At 49.3% G+C, this 15,438-nt stretch overlaps 1 protein-coding gene across 1 annotated transcript; it reads right to left on the reverse strand.

The window, feature by feature from the left end:
- Window positions 1-2,874: 2,874 nt before the first annotated feature.
- On the reverse strand, window positions 2,875-9,132 carry LOC142004932 (olfactory receptor 10A4-like). The gene is made up of 2 exons (XM_074982611.1): window positions 9,127-9,132; window positions 2,875-3,834 (listed from the first exon to the last, which is right to left on the reverse strand). The coding sequence occupies exons 1-2, from the start codon at window positions 9,130-9,132 to the stop codon at window positions 2,875-2,877; spliced, it is 966 nt and encodes a 321-aa protein (XP_074838712.1).
- Window positions 9,133-15,438: the final 6,306 nt, after the last annotated feature.

The raw sequence follows: 15,438 nt of genomic DNA on the forward strand, positions 1-15,438 counted from the left end.
GGTGTCAATGGGCCAGCTGTGACTGGCTGAATACAATTATCCCCTGGGTACCAATGTGTCACTTTTGTAGCTGCCATCAGGACTATTGAGGTCTGTATCTGCAATGTCCAATGTGGTGCTGTGGGTCACACCCACTCCGGACCCTTAAGGGACAACAATGACGGAGGCCAAAGTGCTGGAGGCCCAGTGGGAAGAGACAACGAGCTGTGAAAGAGCTGAACCTTCCTGGGGAGGGCTGGGTCAGCCCAAGCAGAATGGCTGCCGAGCCATGTGACCTGTCACCTGACGCTGGAACCCATCTTGATTTCTGTCATTTCCCAGGAGAATCTGGGAGGGGCCAAACCCTGACACAAAGAGCTCCCGCCTCGTGCACACCCAATTGCAGAGTGAGGAAACCCTGGTCAGCTGCTTTCCCTGGCAGCCCCACCTAGCATAGCTGTTGGGAAGAACTCAGGCCAAAGAGGTGGAAGGAACTGGCCCAGGCTGGGTGTGCATCAAGCCTGTGAATGAGACAATTAGACCCAAGAATAGGGGGAGATTTTACAGGCTATTATTTTCTTTAGGTCGTAGAGCTGAGTTGGTGCGTTTGTTGATATTGCTCAGTTACCTACTTTGTTCTGTCTGCTGCCTGTCGTGAGCACATAAATCCGATCTCCTTTTCTACATGTATATTTAGAGAGTGCGTCTGTCTGACTGTGCTACGTCTGTTCAAGAACTCCTCTTAAACTGTACGAGCTGTGCAGCTTCTCTCACCCTGACTGAAAGTAGGGTCAGGGCTTAGACATGCCTGGACATGGGCCAGTAGGCAAAATCCCAGGATTCCCCACACTATGGAAGGGAGGGGCACCTAGAAGAGGGACAACACACGTCAGACTCAGCACTGACCCAGCGAGTCTGCAGACTGACCCCTAGATCGGGACACCCTGGTCTATGCCCACAGCTCAGCTCAAGGTCTGACCCACAACCAAACACCAGCCCAAGAGCCCACGGCCCCCTCTCTCCCCACAGAGCTGAGGCCTGGCCCCCTGGCTCACACCAGGGCTGTGCCCAGCCTAGCTGCCCAGTTCCAGGCCCCACAGTCCCCCCACCCCTGAACAGGGGCTCGGACCAGCCCCCCAGAAACTGAGGCTGAGGTCATCCCTCCACCCTTGACTCACCCTGGGCCTGGGCCCAGTGTCGTGGCCGACCCCCACATGCACCAAGGAGCACGGCCGCCCTGTGACCTGTGACAAGGGTCCTCACAACCAGGAGCTAAGGCTGGGGCTGCCGAAGCCAGCCCAGCCCAGCCCCCCTCCCCAGAGACGCCAGCAGCTAGAACCGTGGCATGGACACCACCGGAGGAGACACCAGAGGTGGTTGGCAGAGCCCTGAACCCCCTCCATGGACTGGCTCAACCTTCGATGCCGTGAACATCCCTGGTAACCCCCGAGACCCCCCACCCCCCCAGCCTAACCTCCGCTGCTCTGCACCCCCATCCTCTGGCTGGACCCCCCTCCCACACACACTGAACCCTCTGCCCTGAGCTCTCCCCTGATCCCATCACTCCAGTTGCTGCCCCCAGTGGTGAGTCTGAGGTTTGTTGTCCCTCCTCTCAGTGCCCCTTCCCATGTCCTGGAAACTCTTCAGCTTTCAGGCACTTCCCGTTTTCCTGGCACAACCAAACCTTGACCCTGGTTTAAGTTAGGGTGAGTGGAAGCTGCATATGCCGTATGGTGGTCCGAGCTCTTACTGCTTTGGAGGATTCTTGTACAAATGGGCTCACAGAGACATAGACAGATGGACTCAAACACAGACAGACAGACATTATATGCATGCGTCAGGAGCAAGGGTATTCGGTTATTGAAAGGTCGGGATAGAAGACTTAAACCTGATATTTATGACACGTGAACAGTGATGCTGGCAGACAAGCAAACTATTTCTCATTCCAGGAATATTTACATGTTTTATTATATAATTACACAAATATGTTCCTTATACACAGGTACGTGGTGCCACATTGATGTACATTGGAGGCAAGTCTCATAGTTCTATGAATGTTGAACACACCTGTTATTTGGCAGATATGATATAAATATGTACAGTGCTCCTCAGACACAGCAATCAGCAGGGGACATTTTCTGGTGTGCTCTTACTCAGAAGGGATGATCAAAATGATCCCTCAGGACTTTGTACTCAGTGAGTCTGTGCTCTGCGCTGTGGTGTGCTGGCCTTGGCCTCTGCCACTGTGCAAATGCCATGGAAGTGAAGCTCCATTTCCCAGAGATGTCGCGTGACCTGCTCAGGTCAGGCCCGGAAAGGTCGAGCAGCGCTTTCCATAGGAAGCTGTTGGTAAGTGCTGAGGGAAGTTGTTTCTAATCAGGCCAGAGGAATGAGTTCAAGAGGAAATAAAACAAAAGAAAACAAAACTGCACTATCTCTAAGCAGACGCTACATGTGAGTGGGAGCGCAGGAGCAGGAGAAACCTAAATGGGCTTTGCTGTAGGACGGGTTGGAATTGTTAAGTTTCAACAAACCGAGGAGAATATTTACCTTCAATATTTCTCATTCTGAGCTTTGTTTTTGTTTTGTTTTCACACTTTAAATTTTGGGATGTTAAGTAAAGACACAGCGTGACTTGAATATTCTCATTTGATTTTTCAGTGTAGTTGAAATCCAGTCCAAAAGTTCAATCAAATGTTCATGAAGAATGAGATATTTCATATTTTTATTCTGAAACAACATTTTCACATTTTTCTGATAGGCTGAGAACAGGGTTTTCAAATCACAAATGTCAGTTTAAAAAGGGAGACACATTGTGGAAAATTCAGCAAAATGTTTATGACGTTCCTTTAATCCTCCAATTTGGCCTCACTCGACTTTTCTTTCTCTAATTTCTCAGGCGGTATGAAAGAGGCTTTTCTCCACTGCTCTTCTCAAGGCTCCCTTCACCTCTTTGTTCCTCAGAGTGTATATTATGGGGTTCAGCATCGGTGCAACAATTGTGTTCAACAGAGAAATCACTTGATAGCTCTCCAGGCTGGCACTGGACTTGGGCATCAGGAAGGTGATAATGGCCGTTCCATAGAGCAAAGTCACCACCATGAGGTGGGAGGAGCAGGTGGAGAAGACTTTACTCCTTCCCTCTGCGGATGGCAGCTTGAGGATGGTGGAGACAATGTGGACGTAGGACAGGACTATTAACAGGAAAGGGCCCAGAATGAACACAACTGTCACTGTGAGGCCTACAACCACATTCTTTGATGTGTCGGCACATGCCATCTCCAAAACTGGTGGGAAGTTGCAGAAGAAGTGGTGGATGCGGTTGGAGCCACAGAAGGGCAGGCTGAAGGTCCATGTGGTCTGAGCGATTTCTACCGAGATGCTGATGAACCACGAAGCACCTGCAAGCAGAGCACTCACCCGGCTGCTCATGATGGTTGCGTAGTGCAGGGGGTGACGTATGGCCACATAGCGGTCGTAGGCCATGACTGCGAGGAGGCAGCATTCTGTCATGCCCATGGTGGTGATGACGCACATCTGGGCTGCACAACCCACAATGGAGATGGTTTTTTCTTCGACCAGGAGGTGAACCAGCAGCTGAGGGACCATACTTGTAGTGAAGCAGATATCCAAGAAAGACAGGTTCACCAGGAAGAAATACATGGGAGTGTGGAGGGAGGGGTTCAGCTTTATCAGCAGGATAACTAGCAGGTTCCACATCAGGGTGGCCAAATAGATGACCAAAAGCAGCAGAAAGAGAAGGATTTGCAGCTTGTTAAGATACGAAAACCCGACCAAGATAAGGACGTCGGAGATGGTCTGGTTCTCATCAGGGGTTCTTGCAGAACGGGTCACCTGTAGGGGTGACAAAGGAAGACACTCTAAAGCTGAGTTTGGTAAATACCAAACGTGTGGCTGTTAATCTGACAGTTCGTACTGATTTCCAGTGCATTGCAAAGCTTCTGGACTCAACCTCCCACAGTTCTGTACGTGAGTGAGTAACTGGGGCCAATCATCATCACACACAAACTGGTGTTTCTGTTTTGATGTTAATCAAGCTATGTCAGTGCAGATCAGCTGGAGAAATGGCCACTTGCACCTCAGCAGAAGGACAGTTCATTTAAAGCAGAGGAGGAGCTGATAAATTAGCTCTAAAGGAGCTACATCCACTTATCCCAGGAAAGAGTACAGGCCAGTCTCCAATATCCTCTTTGAATGCACAGTTCTTTGCTCTCTCAAGAGAATTTCAGGAAGGGATTTTCCCTCTTTCTTTCTTTCTTTCTTACTCCACAGCCTCATCACCAAATAAGGTTTCTGAAATTGAGTAAATTCTCATCTCACTCCTGCCTTAATCACAAAGATGGTTCTGTAATGCAAGTATTCCCATGGTAATTACAACTCACATCAGTGAGGACAACTAATGAGAGCAAACTGGTGCTTCGGAGCCCAGCATGTCTGAAGCCGTTGAAGAATGAGTGTCATGATGAATGGTGAAAACAACAGGAAATCTTGGTCTTCTGGATACATTGCGTTATTATCCTTCCCAAAATATTAGTGAATGATTCGAATCCTTCCTACCTCATAGCAGCATCCTCAAGGCATTGGTTTGTCTCAGTATTAAATTAAATTAAATTAAATTAAATTAAGACCTAGTGCTGGTTCCTTAGCTGGTGTAAATTTTAACTGTCTCATGGGAATAAAAGATTCTATCCTTATTCACACCAGTTGTGTGTCTTTCTCCCATCACTTTCCTATAAACATTTTGCAAGAAAGAAGAGCCTAGAATATCAGAGATGGTTTGCACAGACGTTTTATTTCAAGGTTATTTGTTGAGAAGGAACTTCATAATACCTGGTGTGCCAGTGAAGTGACAGAGTTGAAATAAAAAGGAGCAGTAATGAATGTCAGATTTTGCATATCCTCAGCACCTCCAGTATGGGACTGTCAATGCTGCTCATGCATTAGCGGTGACTTACTCAGCAGTAAGCTGGGAATGACACTGAGATGCCCTAGCAAACAGGAGCAGCTAACAGGAAGTTTGGCGAGGGACTTCTCCAGGTGAGGCAGTGATTATGGAACCCTCCATGGAACTGGTTGTCTGGAGTGTTTGTGTTTGGGGGCTGTACTTATCGCTCGCCTGAAAGATCCCATGTGCTAAGCTTGTTTGTCCAGAGGTCCAGCTGCTGAGCTTGCTTGTTTGAAGGACCGCGTGCTGAAGTTAACAGCCTGCAAGGCAAGGCTGAGAGCTTCTTAACCAGGCTTTGATACCTCAACCTTTTCAAACCTGTCAAGGCATCATCTGGGAGCATGGCCATTGAGGAAGGCCAGGCTCTGAGAAACCCACTCCCAAACAAGCAGAGGAGCTAACGAACAGGAGCAGCTGAGAGGGATTTTGGCAAAGAGGTTTCAGGAGGATTTTGAAGTGAGATAGAAACATTCAGCTTCCTTTAAACTAAACTATTCCCCAAACCACCTGATTTAAAAAGCCCTGTCAAGAAGCTAATTCGCGCTAAGAGTAAAAAGGGAACGCAGGCAGAAGCCGGACAGCAGAGTGGGGGCTATCCCATTGATTGCACCCACTGGAGTATGTCTGTTTACCTGCCCCGTGGACAAGTGGTGTGCGTGTGCATTCGGGGCCAGGAGCTCCTGGCCCTCAGAGACCAAATACAGACTTTGGAGGCCAGGGTGGCTGAACTGGAGGTGCTCAGGGAAGCAGAGAGGCACATGGATGAGACTTGCTGGGATATTGTATAATGGCCCCACCCCTATACAGGCAGCCCCAGTGTTCTGCTAAGGAGGGTGAAAGTCTCCAGGAAGGAAAACATCCAACTGGACCAGAGGGAAACGATCCCATAGGTGGGACTCTCCTTACAGATGATGCTGTGGTGTTCTCTCGCATTGAGGACACCTTCCTGGGGGTTGCAAATCTCTCAAGAAATCTAAAAAGATTTTTGTGTTATGCTGGAGCAGAAGTTAATCGTTGTGCTACATGTAGATAGCAGTGACCTAGGGAGGGGCCCTGGTGGCCGAATTTAGGCTGCCAAGAAAGACACTGAAATCCTGGACCCAAATTATCATGTTCTGTGAAATGCTTCCAGTTTTACATGCAGGGCGAGTTAGACAGGCAGGGTCTCACTGCCTGGATGAGATGATGGCGTGTGTGTGGGGGTGGGGTGGTTAGATTCATTAGGACCTGGGAAATCTTTTGGGGAAGTGGGAGCCTATAGAGCTGGGATGGGCACCTCCTAAACCCAAATGCAACCAGATTGCTGGCACTTAACATTAAAAAGGTTGTGGAGCAGTTTTTAAGCGAAGGGCTGAGGGAAAGCGGACAGGTGCGGAGAAGCACACGAATAGGACAGAGAGTTCCCTTGGGGAGGGTGTATTCATAGATACTCACCATGTCCTGGTAAACTGGAGAGGGTGGAAGGCGATAAAATTTGGGTGAGATCAGATTCGAAACAGTCAAATGGAAAAGTGTCCATTCAATCACACCAGGAAACGGCAGACAGCTAAGCAGGGACACGCATTTCCAATGCTTGCAATAAAGTAAAAATCCGTGTCAGCGGCAGCTGAGCGATATTGTCACAGCTCTGCAAGGCCTCCCAACACCCCGCTGAGGCACAGGAGAGCAGACGCACAAGGAAGGGGGCTGATGCTACGTGGGGAGAGGGGTGAGGTAAATTTTCCTAAAGGAGACCTGCACTGAACATCTGCACCCAGCTGTGGAGCCTTTGCCATGGTGGGTTCCTAACAATCCCCTGTCTGACTAGGAGAGACCAGACTGAGCCCACGTGACTGACAGGGGACAGATCCACACACAGGACCCACCTCAAAACACAACATTTCCCCTCAGAGTGACTGGATGAGGTGGGGGGGTTGGGGGCCAGAGGAGAGCGGAGAAGAGAGAAGAGAGAAGCCATAAACACCAGCACCGCCCCACATGGAACAAGGACAACAGCGTCACGGACGGGTGACGAGCACGTCTGGGGCTCACGTCTCACTGGGGGGGCACAATGGAATGATGCGGTCAGAGCGTCACCTCCTCTTCAATAGCAGAACGATATCTGAGCCACGATCGCGATCTGACCTGCGAGTGTTCAACGAGCTAAATCAGTGCAGTACGTTCAGAGAACAGCAGGTCAATTGTTAAACTGAGACAGAGACTGCCAGGTGGGTCTGATTGAATTGAACAGAGATAGACAGATAGATAGATGGATAGATGGATAGATAGATGTGAACACACAGACACACCCCCCCGCTATATTCTCAGACACACTGAGGTTCCCTCCCCATGTCTGCATAGCTCAAACAAAGGAACTAGTCACATCATTTTGTGCCAGTTTCAGGCCCCAGCACAATGCCAATGGACTCCAGTGGGAGAACGGCTGGGGGCTTCACTCACTCATTTATAGCTTGCGCTGCTTCAGAAGTGCTGCCCCATGTCCAGACTGCTAGTGCTGTCTGTGCTGAAGGAAACAGAGGGGTTCTTATTCCATTCGTGAGCTCCTGGGACCAAGTCTCTGATGGAAATTTCTTGCCATATTCCTCCGGGGAAGAACAACAGTGCCTCAGCCTGCACCAAAACAGACTTCACCATTTCGACTGTTTCAGGGGAAACCCTGACATCGCCTTCATGTGTGTTTTCTAGGTGAAAATAATCACAGGGTCCCTGCCTGGAAAAGCGAGTGACACATTTCGTCTAAAATGTGTAAATATCTGTCCAAGGCAGTGGCCAGGGCTCAGGACTTCAGGTCCCAGATGATCAGACTGTGGGTCCCACTCTTGTCTCAGAGCCATGATGAGGACCCAGGAACTCTGACTCCCAGACCCACCTGCTCTAACCATTATACCTAACTCCTCTGCCCAAGCTGGGAAGAGACCCCAGGAGTCCTCACTCCTAAACCCCACTTCCCTGACTGTTGGGTCAAAGTCAAGTAAAGTTTTCTTTTCCTCCTTGTTTGGAAAATGAATATGATTTATGTAGATGATGGTATTGCTCGAAAATGAAAGAGAAAAGACTTTTGCCATAATAAATGCCTAAGGGGTAGTAGACGGGGGTGTCATGAAGGCCAGTCCTAGCCCCAGCACGGGGCAGAGGGGTTGCCACAGCTTCAGTTTGGGGGTCTTGCCCCAGCCCAAGTCTGGGATAGCTGTGGATGAGCCATAGTGGTGGGACCAGCCCCAATGTGAGCCAGGGGGCCACTTCCTTAGCTCTGGGGGAGGGGGCAGCCACAGCTCTGGTGGTAAGGGTGTGTCATGGGAGCAACAGCCCAGTCCTGGGGCGAGCTGGGGGGGCCTGACTCCAGCTATGAGTGGTCTGATCCAATTTCAGGGTGCATGGGCCAGTCTCAGCTTCAGACTGGGGGTCTTTTGGGGCTGGGGCTGGGCTGTGGTGCTGAGCCCTAGCAGCTGGCAGGTGGAGGGGGAGCTCTGAGGGCAAGGCAGGGGGAAGGGCTCCTGTGTTGAGCTCAGGAAGAACTTGGGGGGCTCCCCCCATGGGGAGCAGAGTGGGGCTCTGTCTCCAGTGCTCACTCTGCAGAAAGGCTGGTCCCTGCGCTCGCTGCCCCTGTGCTGAATCTAACATGTATCGCCCCTCTTCTCGGTGCCCCTCCCTTCCCACACTCTGGGAAACCCTGGGATTCCAGGCACTTCCCCCTGCCCAGGCATGGCCAAGCCCGGCCCATGGGTTCCATTTGGGTGAGAGGAAGCTGTGTAGCAAATGTTGGGGTCATCGCTCCTTTGGTTTAAGAAGAGTTTCTGACCCATTGCAATGGGCTCAGCTGAGAGCCATCTCATTGTTATACATTATTGCCCCATTGCTCCAGTATGACTATTGGGGCTGTACTCCCAGGATTTGGGTGGTGTTCTCAGTGTGTGGCAGATTTTCTTTCCCCTATTCTCCCTCTTAAAATTGGTCAGGTAATTTCCCAAGATTAGGCCCAATATGTCACAATTACAGGCCTAGGAACCTGCAAGGAACAGCGGAAATACACTTAGGAGATGGCTCTATATTGACAACACCATTAGGAATTCACAAACTCTTCATTCTTCCTCACCAGAGGGTGATCGCACAGAACAAGTTGGGCATCCACAAACTTATGCCATCCCTTGCAAAACAATCCAAAGAATTAGCTATCATCTTACCTCCATTCCTCTCTATCTCTTGTAGACATAAAACTGCTGCCTGTCTCCTAGACCACAGAACCCAGGATACATGTTCATCATGTTACACTGATGGTATTGTGCATAGTCAGCAGGTGTTCCCAACCATTTTCCTATCACCATAGTCATATCACAATGGTCTTCTCCCATAGGCCATTATCTCTTTTATCACAAGCTTATTAGCATGTCTTTCAATTATTTACCATGACATTGCTGGTAGCAGACGTGTGCTCCCATCACAGACTCAGAATGTCACTGCCTGATATGCAGTTCCATCTCATTCTTACGTACTCCCTGTTCACAATGGCTACGTCTACATGTGAAGCCAACATCGAAATAGCTTATTTCGATGTAGCAACATCAAAATAGGCTATTTCGATGAATAACGTCTACACGTCCTCCAGGCCTGGCAACGTCGATGTTCAACTTCGACGTTGCGCGGCACCACATCGAAATAGGCGCTGCGAGGGTACGTCTACATGCCAAAGTAGCACACATCGAAATAAGGGTGCCAGGCAGAGCTGCAGACAGGGTCACAGGCGGACTCAACAGCAAGCCGCTCCCTTAAAGGGCCCCTCCCAGACACAGTTGCACTAAACAACACAAGATACACAGAGCCAACAACTGGTTGCAGACCCTGTGCCTGCAGCATGGATCCCCAGCTGCCGCAGCAGCAGCCAGAAGCCCTGGGCTAAGGGCTGCTGCCCACAGTGACCATAGAGCCCCGCAGGGGCTGGAGAGAGAGCATCTCTCAACCCCCCAGCTGATGGCCGCCATGGAGGACCCGGCAATTTCGACGTTGCGGGACGCGGATCGTCTTCACGGTCCCTACTTCGACGTTGAACATCGAAGTAGGGCGCTATTCCGATCCCCTCGGCTACGTCTACACGTGCACCCAACTTCGAAATAGCTTATTTCGCTGTTGCGACATCGAAATAGGCTATTTCGATGAATAACGTCTACACGTCCTCCAGGGCCAGCAACGTCGATGTTCAACTTCGACATTGCTCAGCCCAACATCGAAATAGGCGCAGCGAGGGAACGTCTACACGCCAAAGTAGCACACATCGAAATAAGGGAGCCAGGCACAGCTGCAGACAGGGTCACGGGGCGGACTCAACAGCAAGTCGCTCCCTTAAAGGGCCCCTCCCAGACACACTTTCATTAAACAGTGCAAGATACACAGAGCCAACAACTAGTTGCAGACCCTGTATATGCAGCACGGACCCCCAGCTGCAGCAGCAGCAGCCAGAAGCCCTGGGCTAAGGGCTGCTGCCCACGGTGACCACAGAGCCCCGCAAGGGCTGGAGAGAGAGTATCTCTCAACCCCCCAGCTGATGGCCGCCATGGAGGACCCCGCTATTTCGATGTTGCGGGACGCGGATCGTCTACACGTCCCTACTTCGATGTTGAACGTCGAAGTAGGGCGCTATTCCCATCCGCTCATGGGGTTAGCGACTTCGACGTCTCGCCGCCTAACATCGATTTCAACTTCGAAATAGCGCCCAACACGTGTAGACGTGACGGGCGCTATTTCGAAGTTACTGCCGCTACTTCGAAGTAGCGTGCACGTGTAGACGCAGCCCTCATGAGGTTAGCGACTTCGACGTCTCGCCGCCTAACGTCGAAGTTAACTTCGAAATAGCGCCTGATGCGTGTAGCCGCAACGGGCACTATTTCGAAGTTAGTGCCGCTACTTCGAAGTAGCGTGCACATGTAGACACAGCTAATGTGTGTGATCACATCAAAACACTAAACAGACCTGTGACCAGGAAACATGGGTTGTGAATATAACTACGCGTAACTCAGAAATGCTTTGGATGTGATGTGGCCTGTGGCTGATCATTTTTATTGCTGTTGTTTATTGATGGATCTGTGAAACGTGTTGTTATGCATGTACCATCTTGGTAGGTGAAGCAGTTGGTATTGCGTATTGCCCTGTCATTGATACCATGGGATGACTTAAAGAGCCTTCCTGGTGAACAGAGAGACACATTCACATTTGGAGGGATTTTTCATAACATGTCTCTCTCTTTATCCCGCCAGGTTTGCAACAGCTCATAAGGTGTGTCTGGCAAATGAAGAAATTTGAATAAATATATTGAGACTCATTGTGAGAAATTCAACAAATTATTTATGGATTTCCCTTAAATCTGCCATTTTAACTAGTTCTACTTTTCAGTCTCTGGTTGTGTGAAAAGATGCTCTTCACCACGATGTTTCTCAAGGCTTCCTTCACCTCTGCATTCCTCAGAGTGTATATGATGGGGTTCAACACTGGGGAGACAATTGTGTTCAAGAGAGAAATCAGTAGATCACTCTCTGTGATGGAACTTGACTTGGGCACCAGATAGGCGATAAGGGCTGTTCCATAAAACACAATCACCACCGTGAGGTGGGGGGAGCAGGTGGAGAAGGCTTTACGCCTTCCCTCCGCCGATGGCAGCTTGAGGATGGTAGAGATAATGCAGACGTAGGACAGGAGGATCAACAGGAAAGGGCTCATGATAAACAACACTGTCAAAATGAAGCCTAAAATCTTAATCTGAGATGTGTCGGTACATGCCATCTTCATAACTGGTGGGCCATCACAAAAAAAGTGATGGATGTGGCTGAAGCCACAGAAGGGCAGGCTGAAGATCCAACTGGTCACAGCTACATTCACTGAGATGCCAATGAACCAGGAAGCCCCTACGAGCAGAGCACACACCCAGCCGCTCATGATGGTTGTGTAGTGCAGGGGGTGACATATGGCCACATAGCAGTCGTAGGCCATGGCTGCGAGTAGGCAACATTCTGTCAAGCCCATGGTGGTGATGACGTATATCTGGGCTGCACAGCCTGCAATGGAGATGGTCTTTTCCTCCACCAGGAGGTGAACGAGCAGCTGAGGGACCATACTTGAAGTGAAGCAGATTTCCAAGAAAGACAGGCTCACCAGGAAGAAATACATGCAGGTGTAGAGGGAGGGGTGATCTTTATAAGCAGGATAACCAGTAGGTTCCCCACCAGAGTGGCCAAGTAGATGACCAGAAGCACCAGAAAGAGAAGGATTTGAAGCTTGTTAAGATATGAAAACCCCACCAAGATGAGGACATTGTAGATGGTCTGGTTCTTATCAGGGACTCTTGCAGTATGGGTCATCTGTAGGGGTGACAAAGAAAGAGGATCTACAGGTGAATCTGAGGAACAGCAAACATGAAGGTTAATCCATCAATTCATACTGGGCTCCAGTGCATTGCAAATTTCCTGACCTAAAACTTCTATAATTCTGTATATGAGTAAGAAGCTGAGCCCAAACATCATCATGAATGAACTGATGTTGCCATTTTGAATAGCAAGCTATGTAAATGTAGCTCATCTGGAGATAGTACTACATTGACCTCAGTAGGATAGCTCATTTCCAAGAGATGAGGATTTGATAAATTAGCTCTAAAGGCGCTACATCCATTTATCCCGGTAAATGGTATTTGTCAATGTCCAGTATCAGGGGATCTTATTCCTCTGTGCATACATACATGTTTCTCTCTTGATAGAAACTCAAAACGGTGTCAATAGCTAGCTAGCTTTCTTTTTCTTTCTTTCTTTCTTTCTTTCTTTTTCTCCATTTAGAATGTTACTGTGCACTCAGCCACAGTCACCAAATAGGATTTCTGAAATAAAGATAAATTCTCATCTCCCTCCTATCTTAACCCACAACAATACTTATTCTAATTCAAATATTCCCACTGTAGTTACAACTCACATAAGTGAAGCCAACTAACTTCAGTAAACTGATGCTGCTAAGCCAAACATGTCTGAAGCCCCTTGAAGAATGAGTGACATGATGAAAGATGAAAATTATGGGAAATTTTGCCCTTTTGTGTACCATACAGTATTATCCTTCCCTAAATATTTGTGAACGATTTGAATCTTTCCCATTTCATAGCAACATTCACAAAGCATTGGTTTGTCTCCATATTAAATTAAATTAAATTAAATTAAATTAAATTAAATTAACATTTTGGACCAGTTTGCTGCAGAAGGTTGTACAATGCAAGTTACAGCTATTTGGGCATGTCTGCAAATGAATGACAAACAAAAATCAAACCCTGGTATTCATCACAATGGATGGTTCAAACATGAGAGGCAGGCCCTACAGAGAATGGGTAGATTATACAGCAGACTGGTGCAGAGCTAGTCTACAGAAATTAAGTCACTCCACACTGGACAGGGAAAGATGGAAGGAAATAGTGATGATGATGATAGGACCTGTTCCTTACTGGCGTAAACCTTAACAGCTCCATGTGTATAGAAAGACCCTACCCTGATTCACACCAATTGTGCAGCTTTATCGCATGACCGTATAGAGAATTTTGCAAGGAGGGTAAGGAACTTCATAATAACTGGTGTGACAGTGAAGTGATAAGTTGAAATAAAAGAAGCAATAATGAACATTGTACTTTGCGTACCCTCAGCACCTTCCATATGGGGCTGTAGATGCTATTCATGCACCAGCAGTGATGTAATGGTAGTACATCAATCCAATGATGACAATGAATTATTACTATTATTACAGGACCTGTGCGTGAAAGCTTTTTAAGTGGTAGAGCCGTTGCATGGGAACAATCCCACTCTCTCAACCTTGGAAGCCAGGCACCAGTGGTATGTAGAATCATCACGACGGGTAAATTCTTTGGTTGCAGTGGATGCCTTGACGTCTTTCGTGCCTTGTCAAGCCCTTCACTTTCCACAAAGCGTTGCAGAACCGCCATCTTGGCCATGGGATCTAAATGATCTCTTCCTCCCAGTCCGCCGGCATTGACTTCACATGCTGGGTAGGCACTAGCAGTGCCTACCAGAAGTGATGTACTCAGCTGGGAATGACACTAAGAAGACCTAATTAAAAAAAGGAACAACTAAAAGGTAGTTTGGCAAGGACATTTAAAAGAGGGTTTTGAAGAAGGATAGAAACATTCAGCATCCTTTAAATGAAACTAGAACCAAAATAACCTTATTTTCAACAAAAAAAAATTATCAAGAAACTAACCAGCACTAGGAATGAAAAGAGAACTCAGGCAGAAGCCCGACAGCAGAGTGGGGGCTATTCCGTTTATTCCACCCAATGGAGCATGTCTGATTACCTGCCCTGTGGACAGGTGGTGTATGGGTGCATTCAATGCAAGGCGCTTCTGGCCCGAAAGCACAATTGGAACTGCAGCTGGCAAGGGATGTGAAGAGTAACAAGAAGGGTTTCTACAGGCATGTGAACAATAAACGGGTTATCAGAGAAGGTGTGGGGCCATTACTGGATGAGGGAGGTAACCTAGTGACAGATGATGCAGGAAAAGCTGAAGTACTCAATGCTTTTTTTGCCTCAGTCTTCATGGACAAAGTCAACTTCCCCATGACGGTCCTAGACGATGCAGTATGGGAAGGTGGAGGGCAGCCATCTGTGGGGAAGGAACAAGTTCTGAGCTCCCTAGAAAAACTAGATGTGCACAAGTCCATGGGTCTGGATTTAATGCACCCCAGGGGACTGAGGGAATTGGCAGAGGTCATTGCTGAACCTTTGGCCATTATCCTTGAAGACTCTTGGAGATCGGGGGAGATACTGGATGACTGGAAGAAGGCAAACATAGTGCCCATGTAGTGAGTCAGTATGGCCTCCTTCTGACTTAGAGGCAGAGGAGGCTGCGCAGAGGCCCAGGTGGGCGGGCCCGGAGCCAGAACACCAGAGGCCACCCCTCAGAGGGCGGGGCCCAGGGCTAGAAGGGCCAAGGGCAGGGCTCGGGACCCATTAAAGCCTGGGCCTCCAAGCAAGGAGGAAGCGCCTGAGTGAGCTCCCCGGCGCCAGGGGCAGAGGGCCTGTTGCTGCACAGCCGGGCCGGAGGAGCAAGCCCCCAGCGGCCCTGAGCAACCACAGATCCAGATGCCCAAGGGGGACTTCCCAGACTTCCCAGACCTGCCAGGACCCTCACACCGGTGGAGACCCCCTGCCTTGGAGGAAGCCCCGGACGTGGCCAGACTGGCGAGGGTGAGTGGCCAGGAGGCCCCAGGAGCGACCTGCCCCAGAGTCCCGGCATACCCCTGCAGCCCTCAGGCCCAGGATCGCCTCAGGCTCACCGTGCTACCGCCGCCGACTATCCCAATGATATCGACATGAGCGACTGGCCGGAGCCCCAGAAGGTGGACGATTTGGAGGAAACTGACCCTGCGGGACCCCCTGACCAGATGGACTGGGATCTTCCCCCGGTGGAGGGAGAGGTAGGAAGTGGCCCAGGGAACGACACTCCCGAACCCATGGCAGTGTGT

This window comes from Carettochelys insculpta, chromosome 32 (assembly GCF_033958435.1).
Source record: "Carettochelys insculpta isolate YL-2023 chromosome 32, ASM3395843v1, whole genome shotgun sequence".
Lineage (NCBI taxonomy): Eukaryota > Metazoa > Chordata > Testudines > Carettochelyidae > Carettochelys > Carettochelys insculpta.